This window comes from Phoxinus phoxinus, assembly GCF_949152265.1.
Source record: "Phoxinus phoxinus genome assembly, chromosome: 17".
NCBI classification, from domain to species: Eukaryota; Metazoa; Chordata; class Actinopteri; order Cypriniformes; family Leuciscidae; genus Phoxinus; species Phoxinus phoxinus.
The window spans coordinates 25,739,663-25,755,277 of NC_136892.1; the positions used below are offsets into that span (position 1 = coordinate 25,739,663).

At 44.4% G+C, this 15,615-nt stretch overlaps 1 protein-coding gene across 2 annotated transcripts in view; it reads right to left on the reverse strand.

The window, feature by feature from the left end:
- The window catches only part of aqp7 (aquaporin 7), a 32,223-nt gene that overhangs the window by 3,539 nt on the left and 13,069 nt on the right, over positions 1-15,615 (reverse strand). Inside the window, exons 1-3 of one of the 2 annotated variants that reach the window (XM_079585210.1) lie at positions 952-1,046; positions 242-368; positions 6-143 (exon numbers count right to left, since the gene is read on the reverse strand). In XM_079585210.1, coding sequence (XP_079441336.1) covers positions 6-143; positions 242-368; positions 952-957 — 271 coding nt within the window. In that variant the 5' untranslated portion in view covers positions 958-1,046. Of the gene's footprint in view, positions 1-5; positions 144-241; positions 369-951; positions 1,047-15,615 lie in introns of those variants that run through there. The other variant, XM_079585209.1, reaches the window with a different exon arrangement.

Genomic DNA, 15,615 nt, shown 5'->3' on the forward strand with positions numbered 1-15,615 from the left:
CTCACCGTAATAAAGTGCAAAAATGGTCCCGGCAGCGAGGAAGGAACCCAGAAACTGGGCGAAAACATACAGTGGCAGCATCTTCCAGCGCAATTGGCCGAACACGCACATTGTGAACGAAACAGCTGCATTCATATGAGCTCCTGTGCGATGGAGTAAAACATATTGCATTATTAATTGTCATTAATATGGAAAACGGTGAATTAGGAGAGCTCTGACCTTGGGGTCAAGAGGGTCTCACCTGACACTTTTCCACCAATGTGCACACCCATAGCCACGCTCAGTCCAAAGCCTATATTTATGCTGAGGTAATCGCCGAAATAACCATTTCCTGTGACCACTTGTGCAACACAGCCAAGGCCGAACACCTGGAATTCAAAAATAGTCTGTCAGAGAAACTAAATATGCTTATCATTGATGATGTGCAGCCAGACAGGGAAATAAACCCTGATTCAAGGCTTATTTCATGGCTACTTCTCAGATGAAAAAATTTACATTTTATGAATGAACATAAAATATGGATTTAACTAAGAGACCACGATTAGACAGAAATGGAGTTATTATTGTTAAAAACTGGAACTAAAATAAAAACTGGTGCTATTCTGCCCTTACTAAAATTTGGGTATGACTTCTAGCTTGGCAGACAGCTAACAGGTTCTTCAATACAGAAATACAAATGTACTTATTAATAAACTTGAATAGGTTAAATTCTTATTAACACAGGATTAAATACCACTTAGAAAAACACAAAATACAGTAACATAAATTTACCCATTAACCACACATGGTTATATAGCGATTAGCATGAATGCTAACTTAACATGGAAAACGCCATAGACAGGCTAACGCAATTAGCATCTTTATCATTTTTAACACTTTTCACACAAATATGTAATTCAAACGATCTTTACTTAAGGTTGTCATGAAAATGCAACTTTAACCATAACTTACAGACATAAGATCTTCAGAGTTATGAAGACAAAACGTGTAAAAGATGATGAAAAGTGCTCAGCTGTGCTTCAGGGTTGTTGTATGCATTGAGAACTACGGAAAGTCTAAAGAGACAATCAGCGCGGTGTAGTAATTCTTCTACCCGCTTTCTTAAAGGAGCGGCACACTCCCCGCCTGGTATAATATAGTATACCACTTATCTCCCTGAATAAAAGAACAACTTCTGAGATGGGTCTTGAATAAACTCTAGCAGAACCCCCTTGAACTACCCTAACCTCCACTTGGCGAACTCTACCATCTCGGCCAGGAAACGTATTGACTATCAGTCCCATAGGCCATTCATTCCGCTTGGCTCCCTTGTCTTTAAGAAGCACGACATCTCCAGATTGTAAGTTGGGTTGACTTGTCTGCCATTTCCGTCTTGGTTGTAGTGTGGCAAGGTATTCCTGACGCCATTGTTTCCAGAAGTGATCCGCAAGGTTTTGGACCTGCTTCCATTGACTCCGGTAAAGATCCTTTAAGTCAAAGTATCCCAAAGGAGCAGTCAGTGAATCTGTTTTCTGTGTCAAAAGCATGGCAGGACTGTGCGGATCTGATGACACAGGGACTATTGGCCTTGCGTTCATTATGGCAACAACTTCGGCCAATAGCGTGACTAAGACCTCGTGAGAGAGTTTGGGGGAGTGTACCTTGAGTAGCATGGCATCCAGAATGCGGCGAGCAACACCTATCATTCTTTCCCATGCCCCACCCATGTGAGAAGAGTGGGGTACATCGAAATCCCAAGTACAACCTTGTTCCTTCAGATAAGACTGAAGCTCTGCCTCTTGTGGTGTTATTCCTAGTTCTCTACAGGCACCGACAAAGTTTGTTCCGCGATTGGAACGAAAAAGCTTTGCTGGTCCTCTGATAACGGTGAATCTCCTTAGAGCATTTATGAAGCTCGATGTTGATAGAGACTCCACTACCTCTATGTGCAATGCTCTTGTTACTAGACAGGTAAACAATACTGCCCAGCGTTTTCCTTCAGCAAGACCTCCTCTGGTGCGACGAGCACAAACTGTCCACGGGCCAAACACGTCCATCCCGACATGAGTAAATGGAGGAACTTGGGTAACTCGATCGACAGGTAGGTCGGACATTTTTTGCATTTCTGTCTCGCCTCTTAACTTCAAACAAGTAACACATTTGTGTAGGACACTTGACACCAGTCTCTTTCCTCCCAATATCCATAACCCGGCAGACCGAATGGCGCCTTCGGTGATGTGTCTGCCTTGGTGTGCGACCCGTTCATGGTAATAACGCACCAACAGTGTTGCAATGTGATGGAGTTTAGGGATGATTATTGGGTGTTTCTCTTCCCAAGAAATTGCGGCGGAGGACAGGCGACCACCTATTCTCAACAAACCGTCAGTGTCCATGATGGGATCAAGTTTTCTGAGATGGCTGTCTTTTGACACACTCTCTCCTTTGGACAAATTTTTAATTTCCTCTTTGAAGATTTCGTGTTGTACACAACGGATTATTACAGTCCTTGCCTGCGAGAGATTATCCATCTTTGTTTCGCCCAAAGTCTTAAAACAAGATCTGGCTTTCTGAATAAGTCTAGCTACTCCAAGGGTCAGTTGCTTCCAGCTGGAAAAACGCTAGAATCTGTGCGAGCCAAGGTGAGCTTTGGAAACATTAGTCGCCAGGGTTGTAATCGGGGAACGCACCTCTGCAACCAAGTCTGGTTCCACGAGCTCGAAGACTTCCTGCTGAGACGAAGCAGCGTTATCTTTCTTTTTGAGAAAGAGGGGTCCGCAAAACCAGTTGGTTTCCTTCAAGAGAGTAGCTGGTATGTCTCGTGTCCCGTGATCTGCAGGATTTTGTCCTGTGTTGATAAAATGCCATTGTTCGGAGCGTGTTGACTTTCGGATGCGTGCAACTCTGTTGGCAACATATACGTAAAACCTTCTGTTAGTTTTGTATATATAACCAAGCACTACTCTACTATCTGTGTAGAACTTAACTGTGTGCACCTTCATGTCCAACTCTTCCACCAACGTGTCTGCAAGCTCTACCGCAAGTACGGCTGCACAAAGCTCCAGACGTGGTACAGTGTGGCACTGCTTTGGAGCCAATTTGGATTTCCCCATGCAGAATCCAACCTGAATGTTTCCTTGATTGTCAACTGCTCTGATGTAAGCTACTGCAGAGATAGCTGTGGTGGAGGCGTCAGAAAAGACACATAGTTCCCTGGCTTGTGTAGAGACCAAAGAAACAGGTAAGTATGACCGTGGAATCTGGAGCTGCTCGAGTGCAATGAGCGAATCTTTCCAGGTCTTCCACCTTATCTTTTTCTCGGCAGGCAATGGGTCATCCCATTCACAATACCCTGATGAAAGTTCTCTGACAAGTAACTTCCCTTGTATTGTTATTGGAGCCACAAAACCAAGTGGGTCAAACAGACTGTTGACTGTTGAGAGAACACCCCTGCGCGTAAATGGTTTGTCTTCTCTGGAGACGAAGAAAGTGAAACTGTCGCTCTGAAGGTTCCAGTTGAGCCCTAAGCTTCTCTGCACAGGTAGAGGGTCTACCCCCAGTGCTAAATCCTTTAGCTCTTTAGCCCGTTCTTCGGGTGGGAATGCCTCCATCACAGCCTTGTGATTGGATGCTAGCTTGTGTAGTCGAATGTTTGAAACTGCCAACATCTCTTTAGTCTGTTTTAGTACATGAATGGCAAGGTCACTGGTAGGAAATGACGCCAAACCGTCATCCACGTAAAAATCTCTCAAGACAAACTGTTTTGCCTCCGGGCCATCTTCGTCTTCCTCTTGTAGAGCAGCTCTTCTTAAACCATATATGGCAACGGCTGGTGAGGGGCTATTTCCAAATACATGGACAGTCATGCGGTACTCTGCAACCTCTCTGGCAGGGTCGTTGTTCTGAAACCAGAGGAACCGCAGGAAATCACGATGCTCCTCGCAGACTCTGAAGCAGTAGAACATCTGCTCTATGTCTGCTACTACAGCAACCGGTTCTTTACGGAAGCGAGTAAGTACCCCAAGGAGCGAGTTGTTTAAATCAGGGCCGCTCAAAAGGATGTCATTCAGGGAAATACCATCATGCTTCGCACTGGAGTCGAATACAGCTCGAATCTGACCTGGCTTGCGTGGATGGTACACCCCAAAAATTGGCAGATACCAGCGTTCTTGGTCTCGGGGGAGCGTGGGAGCTGGTTCTGCATGTCCTGATTCAAAGATTCTCTGCATAAATACAAGCATGTGTTCTCTCATTTCCTGACAGCTTTCCATCCTACGGCGTAGTGTCTTGAGACGGTTTTCTGCTTGTACTCTATTGTTGGGAAGTTTGCGCCTTGGTTCTCTAAACTGTTTGAGTCGTCCATAAACATCTGTTTGTCCATGATTTCCAGAAAGATCTCATCTTCCACAGACATAGCAGGCTTGTCATCCTGGGCCGTTTGCTGGAAGACTCCTTTACCAAGACAATCTGTTTCACTAAACAGGTTGTCAACATCTGCGAGATGTGCAACTCCAGGTTGAAGTACCTGAATACCCACCTTCTCTTTGACGTGAAGCTTACTTGGACAAGGATCAAAAAGAGATGGACGGCCGTTACTCAGTATGTTAGTCTTGTAGACATTGATGGCGTCTGGTTTGTGAGCTGACCCCAAACACACTTCTCCTATGATAACCCAGCCCATGACTGTATGAAGCACAACACCTGTAACAGATGTTCTTGTCCCTAAGGTATGTTTTTCTCTCCTCCAAAGGTTTGCTTCGGAAACCACGGCATTTCCTCAGGGGATGTGGTTTGAGGTGAAGGGGACACTGCTTGTCTAGGTCGATCGGTGCTTTTTCTTCCAAGTTGTCTTGATGGTTATCAGTGACTACTGAGACGTCTGTCCTCCAGACAGAAACAGGTGTTAAATTTAGTTTAAAGGGTCTTTCAGTTTTGTTCATGCTCGGACCAGTAAGTGCTGTGAAACTCGGGTCGTTCAGAATCTTGGCTTGGTCACAGACAAACTTTGCCAATATAGAGAATGGTGGGTATGAAGCTCTGTAGGCTTCTTTGTAACGAGATGCTAGAGAGACCCACTTGTCATGCAGGGAGTATGGCAGTTTCTAAACAATTGGAGTGATGCCACGAGATGTGTCCAAGTAACTGAGCCCAGTTAAGAAGCCATCTGCTCTGGCAGCCTCTAGCTCCAAAAGAATGTCTCCAAATTCTCTCAGCTTTTGATTGTCTCTGTTGCTGATTTTAGGAAAATCCTCTATTTTCCTGAAGAGAGCATTTTCTATGGCTTCCGGCGATCCAAAGCAGTCCTCCAGCCTTTGCCACACCATATTCACACCCGCTGCTGCATCATGGATATGAACCGCTCTTATCCTCCTTGCCTGCTCGGAAGATTTTGGTCCCAGCCATTTGCAAAGGAGATCTAACTCCTCTCTTGGTGCTAGGTGTAGGCTCTCTATAGAGCTGAAGAAGGATGCCTTCCAGGCCCTATAGTTCTCTGGTTGGTCGTCGTACTTTAGTAGCCCTGAGCTCACCATTTCGCGGCGTACCAAATACCTGGCTAAGTCTGACATAGCTGCTGACCCAGACTCGGGCTCTCTGGAAGCAAAGGTTGAATAAGGCTGAGAAGGTTGGTCATGGTTGCCTAATAGTGTAGCCATGTGTGAGTGATCTCTGTGGCTAGAACTTCCTCGTAGTGGAGATGAATGATATTGACGCTCAAAGTCGTACAGAGTGGACTTATATGGACCTTGATGGTGTCAACTCGAAGGAGCTTGTTCTTGAGTGAATGTGTATTGAGCGGGTAATTCCTGAAACTCGTGGACGCTGATTTCATCTGACTGCGTGGTACCCTTCTCCTTGTATCTTTTAACTGACTCACCAACTTCCATTGTTAGCTGGCGTGTTGGTGTTGGCTCCGGTTCTTGGGGTTGCGAGTCATGGTGAGAGTGGTCAGATTTTGGATTCGTTGCAAAACCCTGCTCAACGCATTCACTCTTTAAGCTTATGTGATCAGGATCCCCTACTTCGTTCTCAGCAGCTGCCTCTAAAACTTCAGCTTCAGCATTGGCAGCTGCCGCAGCACTCTCTAGTCGCAGAGTGTGGAGGTTTGCTTCCAGCTCTGCTTTTTTCCTATCAGCCACAGCTGCAGCTTTCTTTTGTTCTTCCTCAAAATATGCTTGTGCTTTTAGCATGTCTGCTTCTTTTTGAGCAAATGATGCTTGAGTGCGAGCAGCCTCTGCCTTGGCACGTGCTCTGGCTGCTATAACACTTGCTGAAGAAGACCGGCTGCTATGTGAGGTGTTAGAGCATTGGGATCGTATCTCGAGATCTTCCATAGTGAAGGCAGCTTTAGTGAAGATTGCTGTGCATTTCCACGTGGCAACACGTTCCAGATATAACCCGTCGAATAATGTCTTTTCACTATTCTGCCCTTACTAAAATTTGGGTATGACTTCTAGCTTGGCAGACAGCAAACAGGTTCTTCAATAAACACCCAGGAAGCAGTAGGACGTTTAGGATGTTTTATCAGAATACAGAAATACAAATGTACTTATTAATAAACTTGAATAGGTTAAATTCTTATTAACACATGATTAAATACCACTTAGAAAAACACAAAATACAGTAACAGTAATTTACCCATTAACCACACATGGTTATATAGCGATTAGCATGAATGCTAACTTAACATGGAAAACGCCATAGACAGGCTAACGCAATTAGCATCTTTATCATTTTTAACACTTTTCACACAAATATGTAATTCAAACGATCTTTACTTAAGGTTGTCATGAAAATGCAACTTTAACCATAACTTACAGACATAAGATCTTCAGAGTTATGAAGACAAAACGTGTAAAAGATGATGAAAAGTGCTCAGCTGTGCTTCAGGGTTGTTGTATGCATTGAGAACTACGGAAAGTCTAAAGAGACAATCAGCGCGGTGTTCTACCCGCTTTCTTAAAGGAGCGGCACAGGTGCTGCTCGCGAGGTGGTCAAAAATGACAGTATTTATTTTTTTACTTCAATAAAATGAATGCACTGTATTTTAGTTTGTTAATGTTTTTAATTAGGGCCCAAGCCTTGAAAAGGCGAAGGCCCTATTGTTTTTCTTAGGATTATTATTAGGGCCCAAGCCTTGAAAAGGCGAAGGCCCTATTGTTTTTCTTCGGATTATTATTAGGGCCCAAGCCTTGAAAAGGCGAAGGCCCTATTGTTTTTCTTGGGATTATTATTAGGGCCCAAGCCTTGAAAAGGCGAAGGCCCTATTGTTTTCCTTCGGATTATTATTTATTAGGGCCCAAGCCTTGAAAAGGCGAAGGCCCTATTGTTTTCCTTCGGATTATTATTTATTATTATTATTATTCTTCTTCTTCTTTATTATTATTATTTTACTACCTTTTGGGCACTTTTGGGGGCCTTAACGTGCTCAAAAACTCTTGAAACTTTGCACAAATGTCAGAACCTGCGGCCATTAGGGCCGCGCTGAAGCTGGGACCCGGGCGTGGCAGGGGGGCTCGGCAGCGCCCCCTGGAATGGGATTCAAAAACATGTCCATATATCAAACACGCTTGCATGTAATAATATGAAACTCGGTACACATGTAGATCTCATCGGGCCGAACAACTTTCGTGCTCTAAGTTTTACGCCAGCCCAACAGGAAGTCGGCTATTATGGGCTGTATGGAAACGCATGTTCTGGCATTTGAAACACTTCTCCCAGAGAATTCATCCGATGACCACGAAACTCGGTGTGCATGAAGTCAAGACATGGAGGATGCTAAATTGCGGATGGATTTTTGATATCTCGAACGGTTTGGCCGTGGCGAGGAAACGAATTTATGATTAAAAAAGGATGCATAAAGTGTGTTATAACTTAGTTATAGTTTTACCTACAGTTACAAAACTCAGCGTGTATATTGATATTATCAAGCCGAACAACTTTCTAATTTACAGTCATTAGCTCCGACCAACAGAAAGTCAGATATTGTGGTTTGAATGTGAATTGTGTCTCTCTCTGTCTCTGCTATTCTGTGTGTGTGTGTCTGTCTGTGTGGGGTGGGGAGGGGAGGGGGGATCTGTGTATGTGTGTGTGTGAGGAGGGGGGCTAGTTTAGTTTAACCCTTTCTCTGCTGTGTGCAAAATCTCGGGCACTTTTGGGGCCCTTAACGTGCTCGAAAACTCTTGAACTTTTGCACACAGGTTAGAACCCGCGGCCGGGCTGAAGCTGGTACCCGGGCGTGGCAGGGGGGCTCGACAGCGCCCCCTGGAATGGGATTCAAACACTTGTCCGTATATCAAACACGCTTGCATGTAATAATATGAAACTCGGTACACATTTAGATCTCATCGGGCCGAACAACTTTCGTGCTCTAAGTTTTACGCCAGTCCAACAGGAAGTCGGTTATTATGGGCTGTATGGAAACGCATGTTCTGGCATTTGAAACACTTGTCCTACAGAATTCATCGGATGACCACGAAACTCGGTGTGCATGAAGTCAAGACATGGAGGATGATAAATTGCGAGGGGATTTTTGATATCTCGAACGGTTTGGCCGTGGCGAGGAAACGAATTTATGGCGAATATTGGAAACAGGAAGTGTGTTATAACATCCTCATACATTAATTGATCTGGATGAAACTTCAGCAGTGTGTTCGCTGTAAGAGGCCGATCACATGGATGTGACTATTGTGAGTCAAAGTTATAGCGCCACCAACTGGCAGCAGGAAGTGTGTCACTTTCAAAATGCTTTAAAATCACCCTCTTATTTTTACCCGATTTGCTTCAAACTTTATGTGTATAATGTAAACACACGGCAGATGTAGACCTGTGAAAGGATTATTGATATCTTAAATACTGTTGCCATGGCAACGCAGCAAACTTTAATATTCTTTTTTAAAGTTTTTGAGACTCTTAGCATGCTTGAAATTGCATGAAACTCGACAGACACTTTACATTTATTGCCTAGTACACTTGTGCAAAGTTTCAGAAACGGGCGTGGTAAGGGGCTCAGTAGTGCCACCTTTAGTCAAAAATGGGGTATTAGTTTTACCTACAGTAACAAAAATCGGTATTTATATTTATCTCCCCGAGCCGGACAACTTTCTAATTTACAGTCATTAGCTCCGACCAACAGGAAGTCAGATATTTTGGTTTGAATGTGATTTGATGGGAATTTTGCCAGTCTCTCTCAGTGTCTGTGTGTGTGTGAGAGAGGAGGGGGGGCTTTATTTTAACCCTTTCTCTGCTGTGTGGGACTTCTCGGGCACTTTTGGGGCCCTTAACGTGCTCGAAAACTCTTGAAACTTTGCACACAGGTCAGAACCTGCGGCCATCAGGGCCGGGCTGAAGCTGGTACCCGGGCGTGGCAGGGGGGCTCAACAGCGCCCCCTTTAACGGGGTCCGAAAACTTGGTCCATATATCAAACTGAATATTGCATGAATTAGTATGAAACTCGGTACACATATAGATCTCATCGGGCCGAACAACTTTCGTGCTCTAAGTTTTTACGCCAGCCCAACAGGAAGTCGGCTATTATGGGTTGTATGAAAACGCACGCCCCTGGAATTTTATATACTCCTCCAAGAAATTTAATTTGATCTTCACCAAACTCGGTCAGCATGAAGTCAAGACATTGAGGACGCTAAATTGCGGACGGATTTTTGATATCTCGAATGGTTTGGCCGTGGCGAGGAAACGAAGTTATGGCGAGAAAAGAAAAACACAATGTGTTATAACGTCTTCATACTTTAACTGATCTTGATGAAATTTCAGCAGTGTGTTTGTTGTAAGAGGGCGATCACATGGATGTGGCTATTGTGAGTCAAAGTTATAGCGCCACCAACTGGCAGCAGGAAGTGTGTTACTTTCAAGATACTTTTGACTAAAGTGGGGGGGGTATTTTTACCTACAGTCCCAAAACTCGGTCTGTATATTATGCTTATCGATCCGGACAACTTTCTCTTTTACAGTCATAAGCTCCGACCAACAGGAAGTCAGATATTTTGGTTTGAATGTGGTTTTGTCTCTCTCTGACAGAGTTCCCCCTGCCATTCTCTCTCTGTGTGTGTGTGTGTGTGTGTGTGGGGGGGGGGGGGGGGCACACACACAGACAGCCCCCCCCCCCTTTTCTGTGTGTGTTTGGAGGGGAGCAGAAAGACTCACACTGATACAAGCTCTAAAGCAGACTTCTTCTCGACAGTCAAAGCGGGTTACGTTATTGCCCGTCGTGCACAGGAACCCGAAAGGCAACGGGGTGGCGGCTTTATATATATATATATATTTCTTCTTTATTATTAGGGCCCAAGCCTTGAAAAGGCGAAGGCCCTATTGTTTTCCTTCGGATTATTCTTCATTATTATTATATTACTACCTTTTGGGCACTTTTGGGGGCCTTAACGTGCTCAAAAACTCTTGAAACTTTGCACAAATGTCAGAACCCGCGGCCATTAGAGCCGTACTGAAGCTGGTACCCGGGCGTGGCAGGGGGGCTCGACAGCGCCCCCTGGAACGCGGTCCGAAAACTTGGTCCATAAATCAAACACGCTTGCGTGTAATAATATGAAACTCGGTACACTTATAGATCTCATCGGTTCATATATCCTTCGTGCTCTGACTTTTTACCCCAGCCCAACAGGAAGTCGGCTATTTGGCGTAGTTTAAAAAACACATGCAATGGAATTTAAAATACTCCTCCTAGACGATTCAACCAATCACCACGAAACTCGGTGTGCATGAAGTCAAGACATGGAGGATGATAAATTGCGAGGGGATTTTTGATATCTCGAACGGTTTGGCCGTGGCGAGGAAACGAATTTATGGCGAATATTGGAAACAGGAAGTGTGTTATAACATCCTCATACATTAATTGATCTTGATGAAACTTCAGCAGTGTGTTCGTTGTAAGAGGCCGATCGCATGGATGTGACTATTGTGAGTCAAAGTTATAGCGCCACCAACTGGCAGCAGGAAGTGTGTCACTTTCAAAATGCTTTGAATTCACCCTCTTATTTTTACCCGATTTGCTTCAAACTTTATGTGTATAATGTAAACACACGGCAGATGTAGACCTGTGAAAGAATTATTGATATCTTAAATACTGTTGCCATGGCAACGCTTTAAACTTTTATATTCTTTTTGGGTGCATTTGAGGCTCTTAACATGCTTCAAATTGCATGAAACTCAACATGCATATCAGATTTATTAGGTACTAGGCATGTGTGAAGTTTCAGAAACGGGCGTGGTAAGGGGCTCAGTAGCGCCACCTTTAGTCAAAAATGGGATATTAGTTTTACCTACAGTAACAAAAATCGGTATTTATATTTATCTCCCCGAGCCGGACAACTTTCTAATTTACAGTCATTAGCTCCGACCAACAGGAAGTCAGATATTTTGGTTTGAATGTGATTTGATGGGAATTTTGCCAGTCTCTCTCAGTGTCTGTGTGTGTGAGAGAGGAGGGGGGCTTTATTTTAACCCTTTCTCTGCTGTGTGGGACTTCTCGGGCACTTTTGGGGCCCTTAACGTGCTCGAAAACTCTTGAAACTTTGCACACAGGTCAGAACCTGCGACCATCAGGGCTGGGCTGAAGCTGGTACCCGGGCGTGGCAGGGGAGCTCAACAGCGCCCCCTTGAACGTGGTCCGAAAAACTTGGTCCATATATCAAACACGTTTGCATGTAATAATATGAAACTCGGTACACATATAGATTTAATCGGGCCGAACAACTTTCGTGCTCTAAGTTTTACGCCAGTCCAACAGGAAGTCGGCTATCATGGGCTGTATGAAAATGCATGCCCCTGGAATTTGATATACTCCTCCAAGAAAAATTATCCTATCGCCACCAAACTCGGTCAGCATGAAGTCAAGACATTGAGGACGCTAAATTGCGGACGGATTTTTGATATCTCGAACGGTTTGGCTGTGGCGAGGAAACGAAGTTATGGCGAGAAAAGAAAAACACAATGTGTTATAACGTCTTCATACATTTATTGATCTTGATGAAACTTCAGCAGTGTGTTTGTTGTAAGAGGGCGATCACATGGATGTGACTATTGTGAGTCAAAGTTATAGCGCCACCAACTGGCAGCAGGAAGTGTGTTACTTTCAAGATACTTTTGACTAAAGTGGGTGGGTTATTTTTACCTACAGTCACAAAACTCGGTCTCTATATTGTGCTTATTGATCCGGACAACTTTCTCATTTACAGTCATAAGCTCCGACCAACAGGAAGTCAGATATTTTGGTTTGAATGTGGTTTTGTCTCTCTCTGACAGAGTTCCCCCTGCCATTCTCTCTGTGTGTGTGTGTGTGTGTGTGGGGGGGGGGGGGGGGGGGGGGGGATGGAGGGAGGGCACACACACAGACAGCCCCCCCCTTTTCTGTGTGTGTTTGGAGGGGAGCAGAAAGACTCACACTGATGCAAGCTCTAAAGCAGACTTCTTCTCGACAGTCAAAGCGGGGTTACGTTATTGCCCGTCGTGCACAGGAACCCGAAAGGCAACGGGGGTGGCGGCTTTTTATATATATATATATATATATATATATATATATATATATATATATATATATATATATATATATATAAATATAAATAAATATAGCTGCAAGCAGCGATGGAGGGCCCAAGCCGGTGGCAGCGCCAGCCCGGTGCCTTTAGTGTAACTAAAGGCACCAGGGTGGCGGTGCCACCGGCTTGGGCCCGTAATCGCTGCTTGCAGCTATATTTTATTATTCTTCTTCTTCTTCTTCTTCTTCTTTATTATTAGGGCCCAAGCCTTGAAAAGGCGAAGGCCCTATTGTTTTCCTTCAGATTATTATTTATTCTTCTTCTTCTTTATTATTATTATATTACTACCTTTTGGGCACTTTTGGGGGCCTTAACGTGCTCAAAAACTCTTGAAACTTTGCACAAATGTCAGAACCTGCGGCCATTAGGGCCCGACTGAAGCTGGGACCCGGGCGTGGCAGGGGGGCTCGCCAGCGCCCCCTGGAATGGGATTCAAAAACATGTCCATATCTCAAACACGCTTGCATGTAATAATATGAAACTCGGTACACGTATAGATCTCATCGGGCCGAACAACTTTCGTGCTCTAAGTTTTACGCCAGTCCAACAGGAAGTCGGTTATTATGGGTTGTATGGAAACGCATGTTCTGGCATTTGAAACACTTGTCCTAGAGAATTCATCGGATGACCACGAAACTCTGTGTGCATGAAGTCAAGACATGGAGGATGATAAATTGCGAGGGGATTTTTGATATCTCGAACGGTTTGGCCGTGGCGAGGAAACGAATTTATGGCGAATATTGGAAACAGGAAGTGTGTTATAACATCCTCATACATTAACTGATCTTGATGAAACTTCAGCAGTGTGTTCGTTGTAAGAGGCCGATCACATGGATGTGACTATTGTGAGTCAAAGTTATAGCGCCACCAACTGGCAGCAGGAAGTGTGTCACTTTCAAAATGCTTTGAATTCACCCTCTTATTTTTACCCGATTTGCTTCAAACTTTATGTGTATAATGCAAACACACGACAGATGTAGACCTGTGAAAGGATTATTGATATCTTTAATACTGTCGCCATGGCAATGCTTTAAACTTTTATATTCTTTTTGGGTGCATTTGAGGCTCTTAACATGCTTCAAATTGCATGAAACTCAACATGCATATCAGATTTATTAGGTACTAGGCATGTGTGAAGTTTCAGAAACGGGCGCGGTGGAGGGGCTCAGTAGCGCCACCTTAAGTCAAAAATGGGGTATTAGTTTTACCTACAGTAACAAAAATCGGTATTTATATTTATCTCCCCGAGCCGGACAACTTTCTAATTTACAGTCATTAGCTCCGACCAACAGGAAGTCAGATATTTTGGTTTGAATGTGATTTGATGGGAATTTTGCCAGTCTCTCTCAGTGTCTGTGTGTGTGAGAGAGGAGGGGGGGCTTTATTTTAACCCTTTCTCTGCTGTGTGGGACTTCTCGGGGACTTTTGGGGCCCTTAACGTGCTCGAAAACTCTTGAAACTTTGCACACAGGTCAGAACCTGCGGCCATCAGTGCTGGGCTGAAGCTGGTACCCGGGCGTGGCAGGGGAGCTCAACAGCGCCCCCTTGAACGTGGTCCGAAAAACTTGGTCCATATATCAAACACGTTTGCATGTAATAATATGAGACTCGGTACACATATAGATTTAATCGGGCCGAACAACTTTCGTGCTCTAAGTTTTACGCCAGTCCAACAGGAAGTCAGCTATTATGGGCTGTATGAAAATGCATGCCCCTGGAATTTGATATACTCCTTCAAGAAATATTATCCTATCGCCACCAAACTCGGTCAGCATGAAGTCAAGACATTAAGGACGCTAAATTGCGAACGGATTTTTGATATCTCGAACGGTTTGGCCGTGGCGAGGAAACAAAGTTATGGCGAGAAAAGAAAAACACAATGTGTTATAACGTCTTCATACATTTATTGATCTTGATGAAACTTCAGCAGTGTGTTTGTTGTAAGAGGGCGATCACATGGATGTGACTATTGTGAGTCAAAGTTATAGCGCCACCAACTGGCAGCAGGAAGTGTGTTACTTTCAAGATACTTTTGACTAAAGTGGGTGGGTTATTTTTACCTACAGTCACAAAACTCGGTCTGTATATTGTGCTTATCGATCCGGACAACTTTCTCATTTACAGTCATTAGCTCCGACCAACAGGAAGTCAGATATTTTGGTTTGAATGTGGTTTTGTCTCTCTCTGACAGAGTTCCCCCTGCCATTCTCTGTGTGTGTGTGTGTGTGTGTGTGTGGGGAGGGAGGGAGGGAGGGAGGGCACACACACAGACAGCCCCCCCCTTTTCTGTGTGTGTTTGGAGGGGAGCAGAAAGACTCACACTAGAGTGCGGATCGGGCCGAATTTTTCAGTCCGAGCCCGGCCCGCGTCCGACAGAGCAGTAACCGAACCCGACCCGAGCCCGACAGGCATAAAGATATTTATGTTCGAGCCCGACCCGAGCCCGACAGTTAAAATCCCATTTTTTTCTCATACTAATGACAATTGTACGTTTGTTTGTGTGGAAAGCCCGCTTTTATTAAGCAACTGTAGGAAGGCAATCGGAAATGTCAACAGGACAAGCGCATCAGCGCGCGGAGCAACAAGCGCTCTTAACACCTGGCGCGCGCACATTATGCACGCGTTTCGTTGTCACGGCTACATAAACAAATGTCCGCACACAGGAAGACGGATGTTATGGTAATATTTTACATGTATTTTAATCACAAAAACGAACGTTTGCATCAAGTGAAAGCATCAGGCACATCGGCTACCTACATAAGCTGTTTTAAATTTAAAATGTTCAATGCCTTATCGCGCTTGTAACGAAACAGACACTCCAAACAGGAAAGTAGAAATGAGTAACCAGTTTATTGATACACAATGAGAAGTTGCAATGGGCACCGTAGTGGATTGTAAACAATGAAGGGCGTGGAACCGTGGATACTGACTGTCCTTGATGATGGTGGAAGAAGCCGTGGTGAAGGAAGCACACACCAGTGTTGGAGAGAGATAAACTCAGACAACGATGGTTAAGATGAAGAGGGTGACGAACTTGGAGACACAGAAGACTTCAAACTAGACGATGGAGAT